The sequence below is a fragment of the Acinonyx jubatus genome, chromosome B4 (genome assembly GCF_027475565.1).
Source record: "Acinonyx jubatus isolate Ajub_Pintada_27869175 chromosome B4, VMU_Ajub_asm_v1.0, whole genome shotgun sequence".
Taxonomy (NCBI): Eukaryota; Metazoa; Chordata; class Mammalia; order Carnivora; family Felidae; genus Acinonyx; species Acinonyx jubatus.
The window spans coordinates 86,462,249-86,482,749 of NC_069387.1; the positions used below are offsets into that span (position 1 = coordinate 86,462,249).

General features: G+C 36.0%; 1 protein-coding gene across 4 annotated transcripts in view; it reads left to right on the forward strand.

Annotated features, from left to right (window-relative positions):
* Positions 1-20,501, forward strand: part of MON2 (MON2 homolog, regulator of endosome-to-Golgi trafficking) — a 117,622-nt gene that overhangs the window by 38,843 nt on the left and 58,278 nt on the right. For all 4 annotated transcript variants that reach the window (XM_015079515.3, XM_015079517.3, XM_053226447.1 and 1 more), the window contains 6 exons: positions 7,677-7,801; positions 8,220-8,356; positions 10,668-10,821; positions 16,810-17,042; positions 19,149-19,230; positions 19,803-19,987. In XM_015079515.3, the coding sequence (XP_014935001.2) occupies positions 7,677-7,801; positions 8,220-8,356; positions 10,668-10,821; positions 16,810-17,042; positions 19,149-19,230; positions 19,803-19,987 (916 nt within the window). The remainder of the gene's footprint in view (positions 1-7,676; positions 7,802-8,219; positions 8,357-10,667; positions 10,822-16,809; positions 17,043-19,148; positions 19,231-19,802; positions 19,988-20,501) is intronic.

Sequence of the window (20,501 nt, forward strand, 5' to 3'; positions counted from 1 at the left end):
TGCCCAGAGAGGCATAGTACTGCAGACATACACCAGGGGGAGCTTCTCAATAGAAACAAGTAAGTGTCTTCTGCTGGGAAATTATACACACAAGCCCAGAGGAAACACATTGACAGAAGAGGTTTGAGAGGTTTCCAGGCTGATTGGTGAAGTTCTTTCCCTGTACAAAGCCAGTCCATAAAGACTAACAGAGTTGACTTTTTCAACAACAACAACAAAATAAGGCATACAGAGAAACAGGGAAATATGGCTCGGTTAAAAGAACAAAATTAATCTCCAGAGAAATGGAAGTCACTGAATTACCTGACAGAAATTCAGAATAACCATCGTAAAGATCTGAATGAGCTAAAAGAGAATACAGACAACTAAATGAAATCAAGAAAATGGTATATCAATAAAGAGGTAGAAACTATAAAGGAGAACAAAACAAAAATTCTAAAGAAGTATATGGTAATTCTGAATTGAAAAATTCATAGAAGGGGTCAACAGTAGACTAGATCAAGCAGAAGAAAGAATCCACAAACTTGAAGACAAGTTATTGGCAATTACCAGGTCAGAAGAGCAAAAACATAAAAAGCAAGAAGAGCTTCTAGCAGACTTCTGGCATATCATACAGCAGACCAAGATATGCATGTCTAGGAAAAGCACACTGGGTTATGCTCCTACACTCACAACACCTTGGATATCAGATGTATGGATTTTTTCCCACATCAGCCAATTCTCTGACAGCCAGATACTGTACGTTGAGTTCAACTCTGACACTAGCCAGAGTTAGTACAGATCCTGTAGTTAAGGGCTCAGTTCCACAAGACTCCCCTGTTGCAGATGCCAGTTGCAAGTAGTGCATTGCCTGGTTATCCACAGATTCTAAGTTGGCTGTAAATAGGAAGTTCCCACAACCTCCTCTTTGGGTTTGATCATTTGTCAAAGTGGTTCACAGAACCTAGGAAAACAGTTTACTTACTATTGCTTATTTATTACAAAGGTTATTTTAAAGGATAGCAATGAACAGATTCATGAAAAGAACAGGCACATGAAAAGATTCATAGGGTGAGGTCTGGAAAGGTCCCAAGAGCAGGAGCTTCTGTCCCCATGCAGTTGGGGAATGTCACCCTCTTGGCACATAGATGTATTCACCAACCTGGAAGCTTCCTAAACTCCATACTTTTAGGATTTTTATGGAGGTTTCATCATGTCAGCATGATTGATTATTAACTCAATTTCTACCACTCTTCCCTCTCCAGAGTATGAGAGGTGAGGCTGAAAGTCTCAAGCTTCTAATTATGATTATTTTTTCTGGTATCCAGCCCCTATCCTGCAATCCATTGAGGGTTGCCTCATTTGAATGAAAGAATCACATGGGAAATTTCAGGAGACTTAAAACTCTGTGTCAGATGCTCCTATCACTCAGGAAATTATGAGAATTGTAGGAGCTCTGTGTCAGGAACCAGGAGCAGGGACCAATATATATATTTCTTATTACTTCACAATACATTATTGGAGTCACAGATGAGGAAAGCAAGGGGCAGAGAGCCAGTTTGAAGAAGTAATGGCCCAAACCTTCCCAAATTTGAAGAAGGAAAGGGACATACAAATTCATGAAGCTCAGAGAATTACAACTAGGATTTATCTAAAGAGAACTATACCAAGACGTGTTATAATTAAGCTGTTAAAAGTATCAGAGAATCTTTAAAGTAGCAAAACAAAAGCAACTCATCATGTTCAAGGGAGTGCTCATAAGACTCAGTAGATTTCTCAGCAGAAATCTTGCAGGCCAGAAGGGAGTGGGATGATGTATTCAAAGTATTGAAAGAAAAAAAAACCTGCCAGCCACAAATACTATACCCAGCAAAACTTTCCTTTAATAATGAAAGAGAAATTAAGACTTTCTCAGGTAAACAAAAGCTGGTAGAGTTCACCTATGACAAGGCCAAATATCTATCACTCACCTACTTATTTTCCTAAGTATTATCAGAGTTATCTTAGGAAGACTTCTCTAAAATGCTGGTTTAACTACATTAAATTAAGATAAAAGTATAGGAAGCAGAGATATTCTTCCTTTTCCTTTTCATATCCACTCATCAGTCATAGAACACCAAATCTTCTACTCTCATAATAATGCATAATGCTATAAAAAACTTTTATATTCTTATAAAAAAAAGTCACCTTGGTGCTTACTTGTACCTGCTCAAAACTAGTGTTATGAAGCCCTAACCCCTAATGTGATAGTGTTTGGAGATGGAATCTTTGGGAGATAATTAAGTTTAGATGAGGTCATGCTGTAGGGCCATGATGATGGAGTTAATGACCTTATAAGAAGAGACACTAGAAAGCTTTCTTGCTCTTTCTCTCTCTTTCTGCCATGGGAGAACACAGTGATAAAGCAGCTGCTTGTGAGTTAGGAAGAGCAGTCTGATGCAAATCTCACCTTGCTGGCACCCTGATCTTAGACTTCTCGCATCCAGAACTGTGATAAATAGATTTCTGTTATTTAAGCCACCCAGTCTGTGGTATTTTGGTATGGTATCTCAGCAGACTAAGAACTTAGTTTCTGTCCACCACTTTTAGTATATAGCAGTTCATCCAGTGACTTCTTAAGAGATACAGATACCTCATTCCTCAGTAATTTTGGTTTGGGATGAAATTGCTGTTTTTGAGTGCATATATTTCAGACACTATACAAAGTGCTTTACATATATTCACTTAGACTTTACTACAGCTGAAAAAATAAGGCTCAGGATATTTATGTAAAATGCCTGAGATTATACTTTATAAGCACAAAGTTGGGATGTTAACTCATTCTTTTAGACCCCAAAATCCTCGCTTTTAATCCCAGTGCTTTTTACTACTTCTCTGTTTTCTTAGTTCTTATTTCTTTTCTCTCCAAGGCTGTTTAGTGTCACATTTTTCATACTGTTACCATACCATTCTCCATATTTTGACCTTAATCTCCTTGACTTGGGTGGGGGATAAAAGGGGAAGATAAGTAACAGTGTCACCAGCTACTGGAAAGATTGAATATTACTACCTAAAGGTGGTAGAGAAAGGCCTACTTCCGTGTACTTCACTCCTTGGGGGTAATGACGAACTGGTAAAACTTACCTTACTGTGTTTGTAAAGGCAAATTCATCTTCAGATGATTTAAAATATTAATTCCACACTGTTAGATTTTGTAATATTGGCACTTTTCATTATGAGCAAGTTCAGACATTCTACAGCTTCTCCAAGGGCAAAAGTTAAAGGTATGATACTTGTGGAGTAAGATATGTAATTTATGTGCAATGCTTCTCTCTCATTTCTTTGTGTTTTCTTTATTTAAACATGGAAATTATACATCTAGGAGACATACTGGAGTAGTAATTATTACACTTTTTAGTCTTTGGATCTCTTTATGCTTGTAGGAAAATATTGACCTTTTGTTTATGTGGATTTTTTCTATCATTTATTGTACTAAAAATTAAGTCAGATCATACTGAACCCACTCATGTTAACATAAAACTCATTATTTTTCCAAGAGGAAAACAAAGATATTTTTTGCAAATCTCCTTAATGTCTAGCTTAATAGAAGATAACTGGATTTTCTTATCTTTTTTCATTCTATTGTGACGTGTTGTTTTGGTTGAAGCATATGAAGAAAATCTGTCTTGTCAAAGACATGTAGTTGGAAAAGGCAGAATTGTCTTCATGGATATTAAGTCTATCTTAATAGTGGATATTCCTCTTTGCTACTACACCAGACTGGACCAAGTGACAGTTTCTTAAAGGTGTAGTATTGAAACCATAGTAATGACATTTTCATACTCGGTTACATTAAAATTCATTGATTCATCTTGTGCTCTGATTGTATCTTTTATCCATACATGATTTTGTAATATCATGTATTTTAATTATGCAGATAATCCAAATGTCAACATTTTATACATTACCAGAAATCACTTTTGTTAATCACCAACCATTTATCAGATAAATCTGTTATTAAGAAGTTGTCAAGGTCACAGTGGTAGATATAAATTTTCTAAAATACTTACTTTTGCTTGAAAGCTTAAATCTTCTTGTTGGCAACAAATACTGTTATTTGTTTCCCTTACAGCTACAAGCTTACTTTGTTCATTTTTTTATTAAGTGTCTGCAATGTACACAAGTCTAAAAAGTCGTAATTTACCATTTGCTTTTTCAGTTAAAATTGTGTTCCTTAGGGGGAAAAAAGTGACTAGATCAGTTCTTAATTATGTTTTTCCCCAGACAACCGTTGTACTTTGATACATAGAAAAACTGCTTCATATATATTCTCATTTTGTCACGCAGAAAATTAAAAAGACAGACACAGGTCAAATTTAATAAAATTAATAATTTGTATTTTATTTTTTATTTATGCTTATTTTTATTTACTTATTTTCATTGTGGTTGTTTAGTGAAACAGACCTTTTTAAAACAAAATTGTGTGTGGGAATGAAAAATACAATGATATTAGTGCAGTTTGGTGCTACTGCCTTGATTCGTGCTAAAGCGCCAGCTGTTATACCCACCATTGCTTTCGTATCATCAGTGCAAATGTCAATACACTAAAAATGGCAAGTAATATCTTAGTATTACTATAAAAATAATTGTGACCTCATTTTGACCCCACTTTGGGGAATCACTTAACTAGGGAATCTGTTCTCCTTCAGTATTCACCAGCTTATTTTGTTGTATCAAGTAGCTCAGGGGTGGAAATACCTAACATTCAAAGGTTAGTTCTGTTAATATATCTAGAGTGATAGAGTGACTGGAGGAAATTGGAATGCCCTGGACATTCAGGAAGAGATATAATATAGCAGGTATACTATATTCTTTCTCTTTTCTATCATCTGAGCTAGATGCTTCTCTGTCCTCTGAATCATTCATGCTTTGTGTCCAGAAAGCTTTTTTAGGAAGATAGTTTAAGGGATTTGTGAAACTTAGCTTATAAATTGGTAGCATATCTCTTTTCTACCTTTGACTCACTGCTTTTAAAAAGGAGTTAATGGGGCTATTTTGACTTACCCAACCTAATTTTCTACTGCTTCACATACACGTCTCCAACAAAGGATCTTAGCACTACAAATTCATTAGCCAAAAGGTTGTTTACTCTTATCAGCCTTTGAGAAATAGACTCCTGCATTTATAGTCTATCAGATTGTCTTTGTTGTGTCCTAAGTCAACAGTTACTTTATTATGTACATAGTTCCTTATCAGAAATCCATGTGCTACTGTGATTAAAATTTCTACCAGAATGAATGATTAATCTTAAGCATCAGTTGTCTCTTGACTACTATCCAGTACCAAAGGACTGTAGGAATTCAGAAACATTCATCACTCTTCATGCTAGTATAATGGAGTTTATGAGGTATCTTCATGTCATATTAGGCTAATTAGACTTAGGCCATAGAAACCATTCTTTTAAATATTCTTTTTAGAAAAATTTTTAATGTTTGTCTTGGAGAGGCAAAGTATGGGCAAGGGAGGGGAGAGAGAGAGGGAGTCACAGAATCCGAAGCAGGCTTCAGGCTCTGAGCTATCAGCACAGAGCCCGACGTGAGGCTCGAACCCAAGAACCGTAAGATCATGACCTGAGCTGAAGTTGGATGCTCAACTGACTGAGCCACCCAGGCGCCCCCCATAGATGCCATTCTTAATACACGTTTCCCTGTGAGTGCAGCTTCTTGGGAAAAAGGCTTAATAAATTCACAGCAGGTGCTCTCCATTGATGTCCTTGAGAACAATGCAGTGACCTCAACACTAGTTCTCTGATCAGACTTTCACACTTGGCAAGGAGGAAGGAAAGGAGACCAAAGTTCCAGACCTCAGGAGAGAGGCTCTCATTTACCCAAATTACAAGGTTGTAGTGGCTGTAGTATAAGTTGTTGTTTGATTTGCTTTTTTTTTTTTTAAGATTACAAATTAAAGCCTTTGAATTTTTGTATGTTTTGTATGTTACAATATATTCATTAAAGCCTTTGAATTTTTGTATGTTACGATATATTCAGATAGGAATTTTTATGAAATAAGTACTAAAATAATACAGGTCTCTAGGTATTGTTATGTACATAGTACTCATACATGATTTTTCAGCTGACAGAATGTGCTGTAGTCCTTCTCTTACAGGAGAGGAACTGATATACTCTTCAAGGCAAGTTTTATAATAATATTTCTTTTGGCTGTGATATAATGTTTTTGAGAGCCTTTGTTTTCTGGCCTCAAAACCTGGCTTATGAGCCTTCAATTGTACTACCGCATTTATATTTCACTTTTATTCTAAAAGAGGTAGTGCGCGTTTGGAGGACCCACTAAAGTTAAAACTCTGTTGTAGATAACAACTTGCATAGTGAGTCACCAGCATGATTCTTTATCAGTTCTTTACTAAAAGGAATCATTTGTTTAGGAAAAAATGTGCTCCGTATTTGCATGGCACTTTATCATATTTACGAGACATTTTTATTTTTACAATTTTCTCATTTGACTTCTCCGGAAGATGAGATGCTCTTATCCTTTATTTATAAGGTTATGTAACTTGTCATCCACTCTGTTGGATAAAGCTGAGCCCATCTGATTTCCGATCTAATGCTTTTTAACAGTATCATGTTTAGGACAGTGATAAGCCTCTGTTTTAGGACTTCCCCAATCATAGCAATCCAAGAATCAAGTTTTTAATTATCCCTCCTGCTTTATCTTCATGATTATGTCCTAGTTTTAAGCATCTAGTTAACAGTACTGTAAGACATTAGAAGATACCAGCTGCTAAGACTTTGGGCTAACATCCTGATGACTGCTATATTTCTGAAATTTCTTGCCCCACATGATGCTTACTCATTTCAGGGTACCCCCAGCTAACTCATCCAATAATGTGCTGCACTTGGTATAAAGGGAGATTTCAGTTTGGCCTACTAACCACAATGTCAGGTTCTTACCTCACAAGGATCCTGCTGTGCCCTCAGTTAATGTGTAACATTAAGAAGTAATCTATTAACTTTTGAAAAAACTGGTTACTTTTTTTTGTTCATTTATTCATCTACCACACATTTAGTGTGTAATGTTGAGAATGTGCTCTAAACATTTTTATTTACAAAGAGCTTGCAGAAGAGATGATTTATATTAACAGTAATGATAACGGATATTTATAAAGAAAGGGAAACTATGTACCAGGCCTCATTCTAAGTACTTTATATCTTATACTTGCTAACTGCTATGGATTCCTTTTTGTTTTTCCCTAGAAAATATACACTAAACATGCTTACGTTTATTGCCTCTTTGTTTAAGCAGCACAAGAACGTATGGAAAAACTTGTGGTATTATTAAAGAGTAGAATATACATCCTACCAGCAGTTTACATGATATGTGTGCTACCTGGCAGCAGTGAGGATGGTGTGATGGTGCATAGTGCTTTCTAAAGAATGAGGATAAAAGATTGACCATGTGAGCAGATGACTAGTGTGTGTTTTCAGAGATGTATTTAGAGAGAGACTGATTATTTTTACTGTTAGCTTTTCCCTTATATAACTGCTCTTCCCTTCCTTTTCTCTACTCCCCATTAAGAATTGTAATTTATTTAAAGTTAGAAGATTTTATTGATTTTTCCATAAACTAAGAACAAGAGTGTATTTTATAAATTCTTATCTTAGATTTAAAGAAATATTATTAAAAAATCTTATACTTTTTAGGTAACTGAATGTGAGATATTTCTGTCACTTCTGGTGAAATTTCTGGATGCAGATAAACCACAGTGGCTACGAGCTGTTGCAGTAGAATCTATACACAGACTCTGTGTGCAGCCTCAGCTATTAAGGTAGAACCTCAGCAGTATTTAGTTAAATAGGTTAATGTTTGTGCTAGTAGGAAGACTTTTAAGTATTCCCAAACGTTAGTGATTTCTAAACAAAGAAAATTGTGTATTGTATGTATATAGAGGGGTAGGGGTATGAGTGTGGAAAACAACTGAGAAGTGGGCAAAAAACATGGGTAGTAATTGCCATCCATCCAAATTACTGGTTAATACAGCCAAGAAAAATTTTTTTGGAATATTGACCTCAGTCTCAACCTTTGTACTAACTTAGTAGAATAACTCAGGTGTGATGAAGTTTTAAGTATAGCATTCAGACTGACAAATCAAAATTACTTGCTATTAAAAAATGTTAATATATTCAAATATTTTCCCTAGAAACATTTTATTAAACATTTTATTTTATTTAAAAATTATTTTACAGGTCATTTTGTCAGTCCTATGATATGAAACAGCATTCTACCAAGGTTTTTCGTGATATTGTAAATGCTCTGGGATCTTTTATCCAGTCATTGTTTCTTGTCCCTCCTACTGGAAATCCTGCTACAACAAACCAAGCTGGTAAAGGCTAATTCATATTTTGTTTTTTATATTCTGCCACGATTTACAATATGCACTATTCTGAGAGGGTATTTCATAGAAATTTTGTGAATAGAGAAATTTGAATTACCTAAATGTGTTGATAGTAAAGACTTTCACTTAAAGAATATTCAATCTCGGGGCACCTGGGTGGCTCAGTTGGTTAAGTGCCCAACTTTGGCTCAGGTCATGATCTCATGGTTTGTGGGTTTGAGCCCTGCATTGGGCTGTGTGCTGACAGTTGAGAGCCTGGAACCTGCTTGGGATTCTGTGTCTCTCTCTAACCCTCTCCCACTCATGCTCTGTCTCTCTCAAAAATAAAATAAACATTAAAAAAAGTTTTTAAAAAAAAGGAATATTCAGTCTTATTGAGGCAATTGTGTTTCTTTCTGTCTTTTTTTTTTTTTTAAGCTTATTCATTTATTTTGGGGGGTGGGGGATAGAGAGAGTCAGAATCAGGCTGTGCCTCATCAGCACAGAACCCAGCATGGGGCTTAAAGTCATGAACCAGAGATCATACCCGGAGCCAAAACCAAGAGTCGATGCTTAACCAACTGAGCCACCCACGCACCCATATTTCTTTCTTTTTGTTTAATGTTTATTTATTTATTATGAGAGAGAGAGAGAGAGAGAGAGAGAGAGAGAACGAGCATGTGTATCAACAGGGGAGGGGCAGAGAGGGAGAGAGAGAATCCCAGGCACACTCCATGCTGTCAACCCAGAGCCCAACTTGGGGTTTGATTCCACAAACCGTGAGATCATTACTTAAGCCGAAATCAAGAGTTGGACGCTTAACTGGCTGAGCCATTCAGGAGCCCTGTGTTTATTTCTTTCCAGAATATGTTTCTTTCTCTGGTATACTTTCAGTTTCTCTAATCACATAAGAATAAGACTTTAGATGTTTATCTTCATTTTAAAAGAGTCTTCATTTTGTGCCTCTCTTTAAAAAGAGTCTGGGCACGCCTGGGTGGCTCAGTCGGTTAAGTGGCCGACTTCGGCTCAGGTCATGATCTCGCAGTCCCTGAGTTCGAGCCCCGCGTCAGGCTCTGTGTTGACAGCTCAGCCTGGAGCCTGTTTCAGATTCTGTGTCTCCCTCTCTCTGACCCTCCCCTGTTCATGCTCTGTCTCTCCCTGTCTCAAAAATAAATAAAACGAGGGGCACCTGGGTGGCTCAGTCAGTTGAGTGACTGACTTCGGCTCAGGTCATGATCTTGCGGTCCGTGAGTTCGAGCCCCGTGTCGGGCTCTGTGCTGACAGCTCAGAGCCTGGAGTCTGTTTCGGATTCTGTGTCTCCCTCTCTCTCTGACCCTCCCCTGTTCATGCTCTGTCTCTCTCTGTCTCGAAAATAAATAAACGTTAAAAAAAATTTTTTTTAATAAATAAATAAATAAATAAATAAATAAATAAATAAAACGTTAAAAAATAAGAAAGAAAGAAAGAAAGAAAGAAAGAAAGAGTCTGGTTCACCATCTTAGGAGGTCTGTTAGTCTTTCTTTTAACGAAACGGGTGAACTTGATTTAAGCTTGTTTGGAAATCAGTGTAGAACTTCTAGTTTCTCTTTGCCGCCTTTATCTCCTACTTTTTACTCTCTGATTAATGGTTTTTTTAATTCATTATTTTCACCTATGGTGAAAAGTGGTCTAACAGAAAGTATATTGTAAAGTTTGTCAATAGTTTTACTAATTAGTACTTTTTTTTTTTTTTTTTTATAAAAAGGGAAATGGTGGGGTATCTATCTGGTTGCTCAGGCAGTTAAGTGTCTGACTCTTGATTTCAGCTCAGGTCATGAGAGCCTGTGTTGAGCTCCGTGCTGGGTGTGGAGCCGGCTTAAGATTCTCTCTCTTTCTCCCTCTGCCCCTCTTCCCTGCTCGTGCTCTCTCTCTCTAAAAAATAAAAAAGGAAATGGTGTTCTGGGAAGACAGAGAGACTCTCTAATAGCCATAACAGGAATGATAAACTTCATTTATTTGTGCAGTATCCATTCCTGTAGAAGAAATTTAAAAAAAATTTTTTTTAGAACAGGAGTTGGGGAGAGTGGCAGAGAGAGAGAGAGAGAGAGAGAGACTGAATCTTAAGTAGGCTCCAGACTCAGCATGGAGCCTGATTCCAGGTTTGATCCCATGACCCTGGGATCATGACTGAACCAAAATCAAGAGTTGGATGCTCAATTAACTGAGCCACCCAGGTGCCCCTAGAACAAATTTTTTTTTTAATTGAACAGATATTTTAATATCATTGATTTGTAATTAAGTAGTAAATTGGTATCTTTGTTTTCTTCTCCTTATCTAATAGGAAATAATAACTCAGGGGGCCCTGTTTCAACACCAGCTAACTCAGGAATGTTGGGAATTGGTGGAGGTGTTACTTTGCTACCAGCATTTGAATATAGAGGAACTTGGATACCTATTCTGACTATAACAGTACAAGGCAGTGCAAAAGCCACCTAGTAAGTAGTAGTAGCCTTATTTTATGATTGATGTTGTTGGGGATATTTTATCATAAAATGTTTCTCTCTGCATTATATTTTGAATTTAAGCCTACTAATTCTAATACAGTTTAGAACTAATTTTTTTGGCCATATTTTGAGATTTTTACTAAGGATTGGATTTTGTTTGTTTTCTTTTGTCTATTTGTAGACCTGTTAATAGCATTATGAAACAAAATGTGGTTTTTCTACCTGAGGACCTAGTCAGCTGTTTTATATGGCTTTTTGATTTAAGTATGTGACTTGATTTCAGACCCTTTGGACTTAGGTCTTCTAATACTGACTTTACCAGCAGCAAATTCTTTAATTTTAAAAATCTCAGTTTCTTCACCTATAAAATGGGAGTAGTGATATATTTACCTTTCAGGATTCTGTAGGTAATAAAAGTTATTTTAACTGTTTAGTTAATTCCATTGTTAGGGTTTAACATACAGTACTTTTAGTTTAATTAATTTGAAGTGTTTAATGGATACCATATATGTTATTTGTATTATCATTAGTTATTTTAGTTTAACAAATATATAGTCGGCAGTGTATTGTTGATTTTTCTTAGGTTGAAGTGAACTACAGTGCTCCAGAGATAAAGCAGTTAATACCACATAGGTTTAATGCTGCAGCTGTTGTGAAGCAGTTATTTCATACATTTTGAATGCTTAGTATGTATAATTAAAATACTATTCCGATGACAGTAAATCAAAACTTAAGATTTGAAGCAGAGTCTCTGACTAGTTTGTTGGTTTGTTTGGTTATTTATTTATTCATTCATTAAAATTTGAGCATAGGGGCACCTGGGTGGCTCAGCCAGTTAAACGTCCAACTTTAGCTCAGTTCATGATCTCATGGTTTGTGAGTTCAAACCCTGTGTCAGGCTGTGTGTTGACAGCTCGGAGCCTGGAGCTTGCTTCAGCTTTTGTCTCCCTCTCTCTCTCTCCCTCCCCTGCTCACACTGTCTCTTTCTCTCTCTCTCTCAAGAATAAATAAACATTTTTAAAAAATGTGAGTATAGTACACATGTTACATTAGTTTCCGGTGTACAATATAATACAGTGATTTGACAAGTTTATGCATTATGTTGTGTTCATCACAAGTGTAGCTGCCATCTGACTCCTTACATCACTGTGACAATATCATTGACTCTATCCTTTATGCTGTGCCTTTTATTCTTGTAACTTATTCATTCTGTGACTAGAAGAACTGGAAGTCTGTGTCTCCCACACCCCTTTACTCATTTGCCCAACCTCCTTTTCTCTGACTAGTTTAAATGATAAATTTATATGGTGTGTCAGTCTATATTGTATGATCATGATATTTTGCTGTACAGCTTTATTTTGGCTAAAAGTATAAAAGCATGGAGTCATAGAGGACTGAAATATTTAACTAAAATTCATTGTTATTCTTAGTCATTTAAAAGATAATGTTACCTAGTCTCATATAAGCTTTTGCTTGCTATAAAGGCTAGTGGTGCAAGTATACTAGAGAATCAAATTTAAAAGAATCATATTTCTAGCACTGAAGAAGACAGTAATCTGATTCATTCACTTTCCCACCTCATTTTATAAGTTGAAAAAACCCCAACATGGAACTGCTGTTGGGTTCCATAAATTGCTGCCCGTATGGAACTTATGTATTAGTGAGTGAGATAGTCAATAAAGGCTCAAATAAACATGTAATATCACCTTGCTAGTGTTTAATTCTTTGAAGAAAAGACAAGTTAAGGGGATAGAGAGTGACCAAGGTGAAGATGGGGACAGAAATGATCTCTGAGGATAGAAGATTGAACAGATACATAACTAAAGGGAGAGAGTGAGTGCTTGAGGAAGAAAAATCAAAACAAATGACAAAAGAGTAATTACTTGGCAAAGTTGTAATAATTGCTTTTTTATTAATAAAATGGAAGTCAGAAACCAATGGTCTAATTTTTCTTTCTTTCTTTCTTTCTTTCTTTCTTTCTTTCTTTCTTTCTTTCCTTCCTTCCTTCCTTCCTTCCTTCCTTCCTTCCTTCCTTCCTTCCTCCCCCCTCCCTCCCTCCCTCCCTCCCTCCCTTTCTCTTTCTTTCTTTCTTTCTTTCTTTCTTTCTTTCTTTCTTTCTTTCTTTCAGAGACAGCATAAGTAGGGGAGAGGCAGAGAAAAAGGGGAGAGAGAGAATCCCAAGCAGGCTCTATGGTGCCAGCGCAGAGCCTGATGCCAGGCTTGAGCCCACAAAGCCGTGAGATCATGATCTGAGCTGAAACCAAGAGTTGGCCGCTTATCCAACCAAGCCACCCAGGGGCCCCTGAAACCAATTGTTTAATTTATTCTTTTTGTTTTAAAAGAACAGCAAATAGTTTTTTTAAGTTTATTTATTGAGAGAGAGAGAGAAAAAATCCCAAGCAGGCTCTGCACTGTCAGAGTGGAGGCTGACGCAGGGCTCAAACCCATGAACCATGAGATCATGACCTGACCTCAGATGCTCCACCAGCTGAACCACCAAGGAGCCCAGGGCCAATTGTTTGTTGATAATTTAGTCCTTGTCAATTAAGAGAGTTGATTTTAACTAGTTCTGCTACTAAATACTGTGATTTCGAGTATAAAGTTATTTTTACTATTTTCTTTGAAGGTAAAAATGGAAATCTTGATTGTGTATTCTGTTCATGTATTGACTTTTTTAAGTATGTAATCGTTTGAAAACTTAAGTGATGTACAGACAGAAGTAGTTTTTTTGTTTTTTTAAACTTTTTTAATGTTTATTTATTTTTGAGAGAGAGAGAGAGAGACAGAGCATGAGCAGGGGAGGGGCAGAGAGAGAGGGGGACACAGAATCTGAAGCAGGCTCCAGGCTCTGAGCTATCAGCACAGAGCCTGATGCAGGGCTCGAACTCACGAGACATGAGATTGTGACCTGAGCTGAAGTCGGACACTTAACTGACTGAGCCACCCAGGTGCCCTCAGAAGTAGTTTTTACCTAAGTATTGTTGACATATTCTTTCAGATTAATTACACTGTGGTTTCTTTCAAAGTTGGGCTTGTGACAGTTTTGCAAGTTTACCTAAATTTAAAAATATTTAAATAAATGAGTTACATTTTATCTAAAACTGGAATTTATGTAGTGATTCTAATAAAATAGCCCTGAAATATTGAGGTAAGAAAGTGTAGGCCATGTTATAGGCTGTGGTATAAATAAACATAAATCACCTTTTTTCTCCTAACTCTTCTGGAACTTAAAGTCTTTACCATAGAATTTGGGGATTGGAGTTTTGGATATTTAAGATTATATTATCTGTTTTAGATGCATTTTCACAGTAGATCATTTGTTCTTTGAAAGTAGAGATTTGTCTGAAAAAAACAATTAGTGCTGATAGGCTTAATGTGTGGCTTTATACAGTTGAATCCAGAAAATTTACCCTTGCTGTTTGAGCTTAGATCTCTTGATCAAGAATGTATTTATATTTTTATTGAATACCTAAATTTTAAAATACTCAGAGCCAGGACATGCTAGGGGCTAAATTGATAGACTTTAGAATCAGACTTGGGTTAAGAACTGCTGATTGGTAGCGGTGTCACCATAGTCCTTGGTTTCATCATCTGTGTCTTTTAGGGGTTTTGTGTGGAGTTTAAACAAGACAAAATGCACCAAAAAAATACCTTAAAGTCCCGGGCCAAGAGTAATTGCACAACAAATGATAGCTGTTTACTTTGAGTTTTGCATATATTTATAAATTACCTACCTCCAGTCTTGATTATGATTCAGGGACTTTTAGGATTTGAAGTAGGAAATCTCTTTTATTAACTTTAATTTTTTTAAATAATTTTTTCAAATTTATTTATTTATTTTGAGAGAAACAGAGAGAGCACAAGCCAGGGAGGGGCGGGGAGAGGGGAGGGAGGGAGAGAGAGGGACAGAGAGAGGGAGAGAATATGAAAATCCCAAGCAGGCTCTGTAAAGTCAGCGCAGAGCCCGATGTGGGGCTTGAACTCATCAAACCATGAGATCATGACCTGAGCCAAAATCAGGAGTCAGATGCTTAACTGACTGAGCCACCCAGGCACCCCTTTTATTAACTTTTTTTATTGTAATCTTTAGTGATTTCAATTGTATGTATAGATGTAATTCACAAACCATAAAATTTAGTCTTAGTGTATAATTTATGGTTTCATTGTATTCAAAAGCTATATACAACAGTAACTACCATTTAATTCCAGAACTTTTTCATCACCCCAGAAAGAAACCCTTACCCATTATCAGTCATTCCTTAGTCTCCCTTTCCCCACCCCCTAGCAACCATGAATCTACCTTGCATCTCTACTGATTTGCCTATTCTGGATATTTCATATTAAAAGTAATCGTACAATAAATATTCTTTTGTTCAGGCTTTCACTTAGCATGTTTTGAAGGTTCATCCATGTTGTAGGATATATCACTGTTTCACTTCTTTTTATGGGTAAATAATTCTGATTTATGGATGTACTGCATTTTGTTTATCCATCATTTGATGGGCATTTGGGTTGTTTCCACTTTTTGGCTTTTAGAGATAATGCTGCTGTAAGCATTTGTGTGTAACTTTTTTGCTTAGACATATGTTTTCATTTTTCTTGGATATATACCTAGGAGTAGAATTGCTGGGTCATGTAGTTGTGGATGTTTAACTTTTGAAGAACTGCTAAACTATTTTCCCAAGAGACTGTACCATTTTACATTCTCACCAACAGTATATGAATGTTCAGATTTCTCTACATCCTGAGCAATGCTTATTACTATCTTTTGATTATTGTCATAGTCTTTTGATCATATCCATCCTACTGGATATTAAATGTTATCTTACCATATTTCAACTTGCATTTCTCTAAAAACTGATGACTTTGAGTTTCTTATTCATGTGTTTATTGGCCATTTATATATCATCTTGGGAGAAATGTCTTTTCAGATCCTTTGCTCCTTTTTATTTATTTTTTATTATTATTTAGCTATAAGTGTTATATATTCTTTAGTCCCCTATTAGATATATGATTTGCTATTCTGTGGATTGCCTTTCATTTTCTTAACAGTATCCTTTGAAGGACAATATTTTTTAATTTTGATGAATTCAATTTATTTTTTCTTCTGTTGCTTGTGCTTTTGGCATCATATCTAACAAATCAGTACTTAATGTGAGGTTGTGGAGATTTTTTCCCAGGTTTTCAACTAAGAGTTTTTAGTTTTAGCCCTTACATTTAGGTCGTTCATACATTTTGAGTTAATTTTTGTATATGGTGCAAGGTAGATCCACCATCATTCATTTACATATGAATATCCAGTTGTTCCAGTACCACCAGTTCTTTTTCCATTGATTTATCTTGACAGATTTCAGTTTTAAGGAACTTAAAACCATAACTCTTTATTTGCCATGATTTAAGACAAAAGATTTATCTTCCCTTTTGAAAGCTTTGTTTTAACTATGGGGTAGAAACTGCTCTAAAATGTGACTTTGACATACTGAAGCTCTGAGTATTATTCTTACTCTGTTGACATATTGTATCTGAGATGATAGCTAAGCTGGATATCTCACAGTAATACTTTCTCAGTGTGAAAGTATCTTCCCATTTAAAGGATTGATTTGATAGCACCTTATTTTGAAAGCACCTTAGTCAGATTTGAGTGGTTTTATAATCCATTTAGTCTTACACTACTTTGCGTGTCTTTATTTTTCTAGTGCCAACATTTAATGAAAATATTGGCACATCTTGTGGGGAGAGGCAAAAAAGTAAGTTATTAAACTAATTAGTTATGGAAGTGGTCAGACCTTAATTTTTCTAATCAGTTTCTTAGAATACTGAGAAGGGAGCCCTCCTCCGAACAACACAAACTCAGTAATGTCCATTCACTTTTGCAGTTTGTTGCTCTTAATTTCTGTAGACTACAAATTATGGAAGTCCTTTCATGTATTTTCATTATTGTGGCTTTTAATTAGTGTTCTGATTTTCTCATAATTTCAGCCTGGAGATGTTGGACAAAGTTGAGCCCCCAACTATACCAGAAGGTTATGCTATGTCTGTGGCATTCCACTGTTTGCTAGACCTTGTACGTGGAATCACTAGTATGATTGAAGGAGAGTTAGGAGAGGTTGAAACAGAATGTCGGACTACCACTGAAGCAGCTTCTTCACCAACACAGTCATCAGAACGGCAAGAATCACAGTCAACGTCAGACCAAATGGATAAGGAAATAGGTATATGTGATGTATTTTTAACTTTTATTTTGAAATAATTTGAAATTTACAGAAAAGTTGCACAGATACTAGAGTTCCCATATATCCTTCACCCTGATTTCCCAATTGTTAACAGTACCATATTTGTGTAATTGTATTTATATATGTCACTATACTTTTTACCTTTTTAACTATTAGAGAATAAGTTGCAGACATAATGCCCAATTTCCCCTTAATACTTCAGTGTTTTCTAAAAAATAAGGACAGTTTCCTATATAACTACAGTACAGTCCCATCATAAATTTAGCATTAGCCCAGTATTATCTAATTTGAGACCTCATTCAAATTTTGCCAGTTGCCCCAGTGATGTCTTTTTTTCTATTCCTTTTCCTTTTCATTTTTGTTTTTGTTTTTGTTTTCTTTTTTAGAGAGAGAGACAGACAGTGTGAGCCAGAGTGAGGCAGATAGAGGGAGAGAAAGAGATAATCCCAAGCAGGCTCTGCACTGTCAGCGTAGAGCCTCATGCGGGACTTGAACTCATGAACCATGAGATTATGACCCGAGCCAAAACCAAGAGTCGGAGGCTTAATCAGTTGAGCCCCCCAGGCGCCCCCCAATGAGGTCTTCTTATGTTCTGGGATTACCTGTTGAATTTAGTTTCATGTTGCTATACTGTCCTTTAATCTAGAACATGTCCTTAGTTTTTTCTTGTTTTATATGACCTTGACCCTTTTGAAAGGTAGCTCAGTCAGTTTGGGTTTGTCTTTTGTTTCCTCATAATTAGATTCAATTTATTCATTTTTACCATAGAAATGTTGCTGCATTATACTTAGTGTATCAACATGTCAGGAGCATACAGTGTCAGCATGTCTCATTATTGGTAATGTTACCATTTGGTTAATATGTCTGGCTGGTTTCTTCAGTGTAAGAATAATTACGAGCTTTTTGTGGAGAAATATTTTGAGACTAATCTAAAATATTAAAGAGAGCTTTTCCTTCTCTCCCATTTATTTTTTTAAGATTTATTCATCTATATTATTTTTTATATATTGGACATTATTCTTTTTCTGCCACCTCCCCCCTTCCTGCTATTCTTGCCCTGATGTTTTAATGGCAAATACAGTCCTAAAATTACAGAATGTTTTTTTCACTTCAAGCCTTACTACTACTTTTATAGTGATGATGATTATCAGTTGCTTTGATTTTTTTTTCCCCCCCAGAATGGCAGAATGGAATTTTATTTTATTGAAGGGTTGCAATCTGTGATTATCATTATTTGGTTTAACACTCAGATAGTTCCTGACATTGCCAGTGGGACCCCTTTCAAACTGGTCACTATGTCCTTTTGTCATTTTCTGACCTCTACCTTACTATCTGACACAACAAAATGTTCTAAACTCATCTTTGATTTTTCTTGCCAAGCCCAGGATTCAGTTATTTATCTAAGGAGCCCTAGCTTCTTTTAGTTTAGAATAGTATTTGGAAACTAACACATGGGCACTAGTGTGCTTTTTACTACTTGAAAAAGAAATGCACGCATACACATGCACACACAAGCATACATCTCTCTACATTTTAAAAATGCCTGTCTAAAAATGTGTGTGTAAATGAGGTTTCTCCAGTTCTGGTTTAATACCACAAGGTTTATTTTCAACTTTCCATGTTTGTAATTACCTTCTCCAACAGTGAAAACTTGGTCCCAGTTTATTCAGTGGATTCGCTTTATTTACTTGATTCCCAATGTGTGTGTGTGTGTGTGTGTGTGCGTGTGTGTATCACCAGTCTCCTGGCTGAACCAGCTGATCACTCTTAGCTGATCACAGAGGCTGAAAGATTGGCCCAGTGAAGGGGAAGGGAAAAGGAGCTGACATTACACACACACACACACACACACACACACACACACACACACACACACACCAGTAAGTTAACTTTTTGAATTCTGAAACTCTGGTGTGGTTTTTAAGTTTTCATTGGTTCAAATATATAAATATTATAGATTTTAGTATTATAATTGAGTTGTTGATGGAATATATAATGTATCATCATATGACTAGGGAGGTTTTAGAATAGCATTTTGTCAAATACTGTGTTATTATGAAGTATTGTGTGTTTTTGTCATTTAAGTCAGTAGAGCTGTTTGGGAAGAAATGGTGAATGCCTGCTGGTGTGGTTTACTTGCTGCTCTCTCACTCCTTCTTGATGCCAGGTATTAAGTCTTTATAATTTTTATATTGCATGTGACAGTTAATAAGAAACATTAAAATTGTTACTTCAATTTGTCTTAAGATTTATTTCTTAATATTAGTTTTTGGACATTATTCTTTTTCTGCCACCTCCCCCCTTCCTCCTATTCTTGCCCTGCTCCCCACCAGAGTAGTCCTCGTAATGCTTTAACGGAAAATCCAATCCTAAAATTACAGAATTTTTTTTTTCACTTCAAGCCTTACTACTACTTTTTACAGTGATGATGATTATCAGTAACTTTGATTTGTTTTCCAGAATGGCAGAATTTCCTGATTTTAAAATGCTTGATATTTTAAGTTAAATCTTTGAGTGCTTAACCATTTTCTTCAATAATGAAATATGTATTATATATTGCTTTCACCCAATTCAGATTTTCAGATATTATGTTGATTAGTTAAAATTCCTTAAGTATATTTTGCTGTTATTTGTCTATAGATTTTCTTAAAACTCCACAGAATACCTAATTGCACATCATGTTTGCAGTATAATTAAACATAAATTAATCATATTAAATACAATACTTTATCTTTTCAGCACAGATGAAGCTGCCACTGAGAATATTTTAAAAGCTGAACTGACTATGGCTGCTCTTTGTGGAAGACTGGGCCTTGTAACTTCAAGAGACGCCTTTATAACTGCAATATGCAAAGGTTCCCTGCCCCCCCATTATGCTCTTACTGTGCTGAATACCACCACCGCAGCCACGCTTTCCAACAAATGTAAGACTTCAGCTTACTCGGAGTTTTTTTTCATCTAGTGATGTGACATTATGTAGAGAAAATATTATAGAAATTCCTAGTTCAAGCCTACCTGTTTTACTCTCTGACTATGACCTCTGCGAGAAGTCTGCAGACTTCTCTGGGTCTGCGACCCAGAGCTTAAATTTTTTCCATCTCTTTAAAACAATGGGAGTGCAGGGAGAATAATACCAATTTTCAACAATGATAGTGAGGATAAAAGAAAATAAATCTCCAGGGTGCCTGGGTGGCTCAGATGGTTAAACATCAAATTTCGGCTCATGTTGTGATCTCATGGCTTGTGAGTTCGAGCTCAGCATCGGGATCTGAGCTGACAGCTCAGAGTCTGGGGCCAGTTTTGGATTCAGTGTCTCCATCTCTCTCTGCCCCTTCCCCACTCATGCTTTCACTGTCTGTCTCTCTCAAAAATAAACAAACATTAAAAAAATTTTAAAAAGAAAATAAATCTAGAAGTCTGTTGTAAACTATATCATAC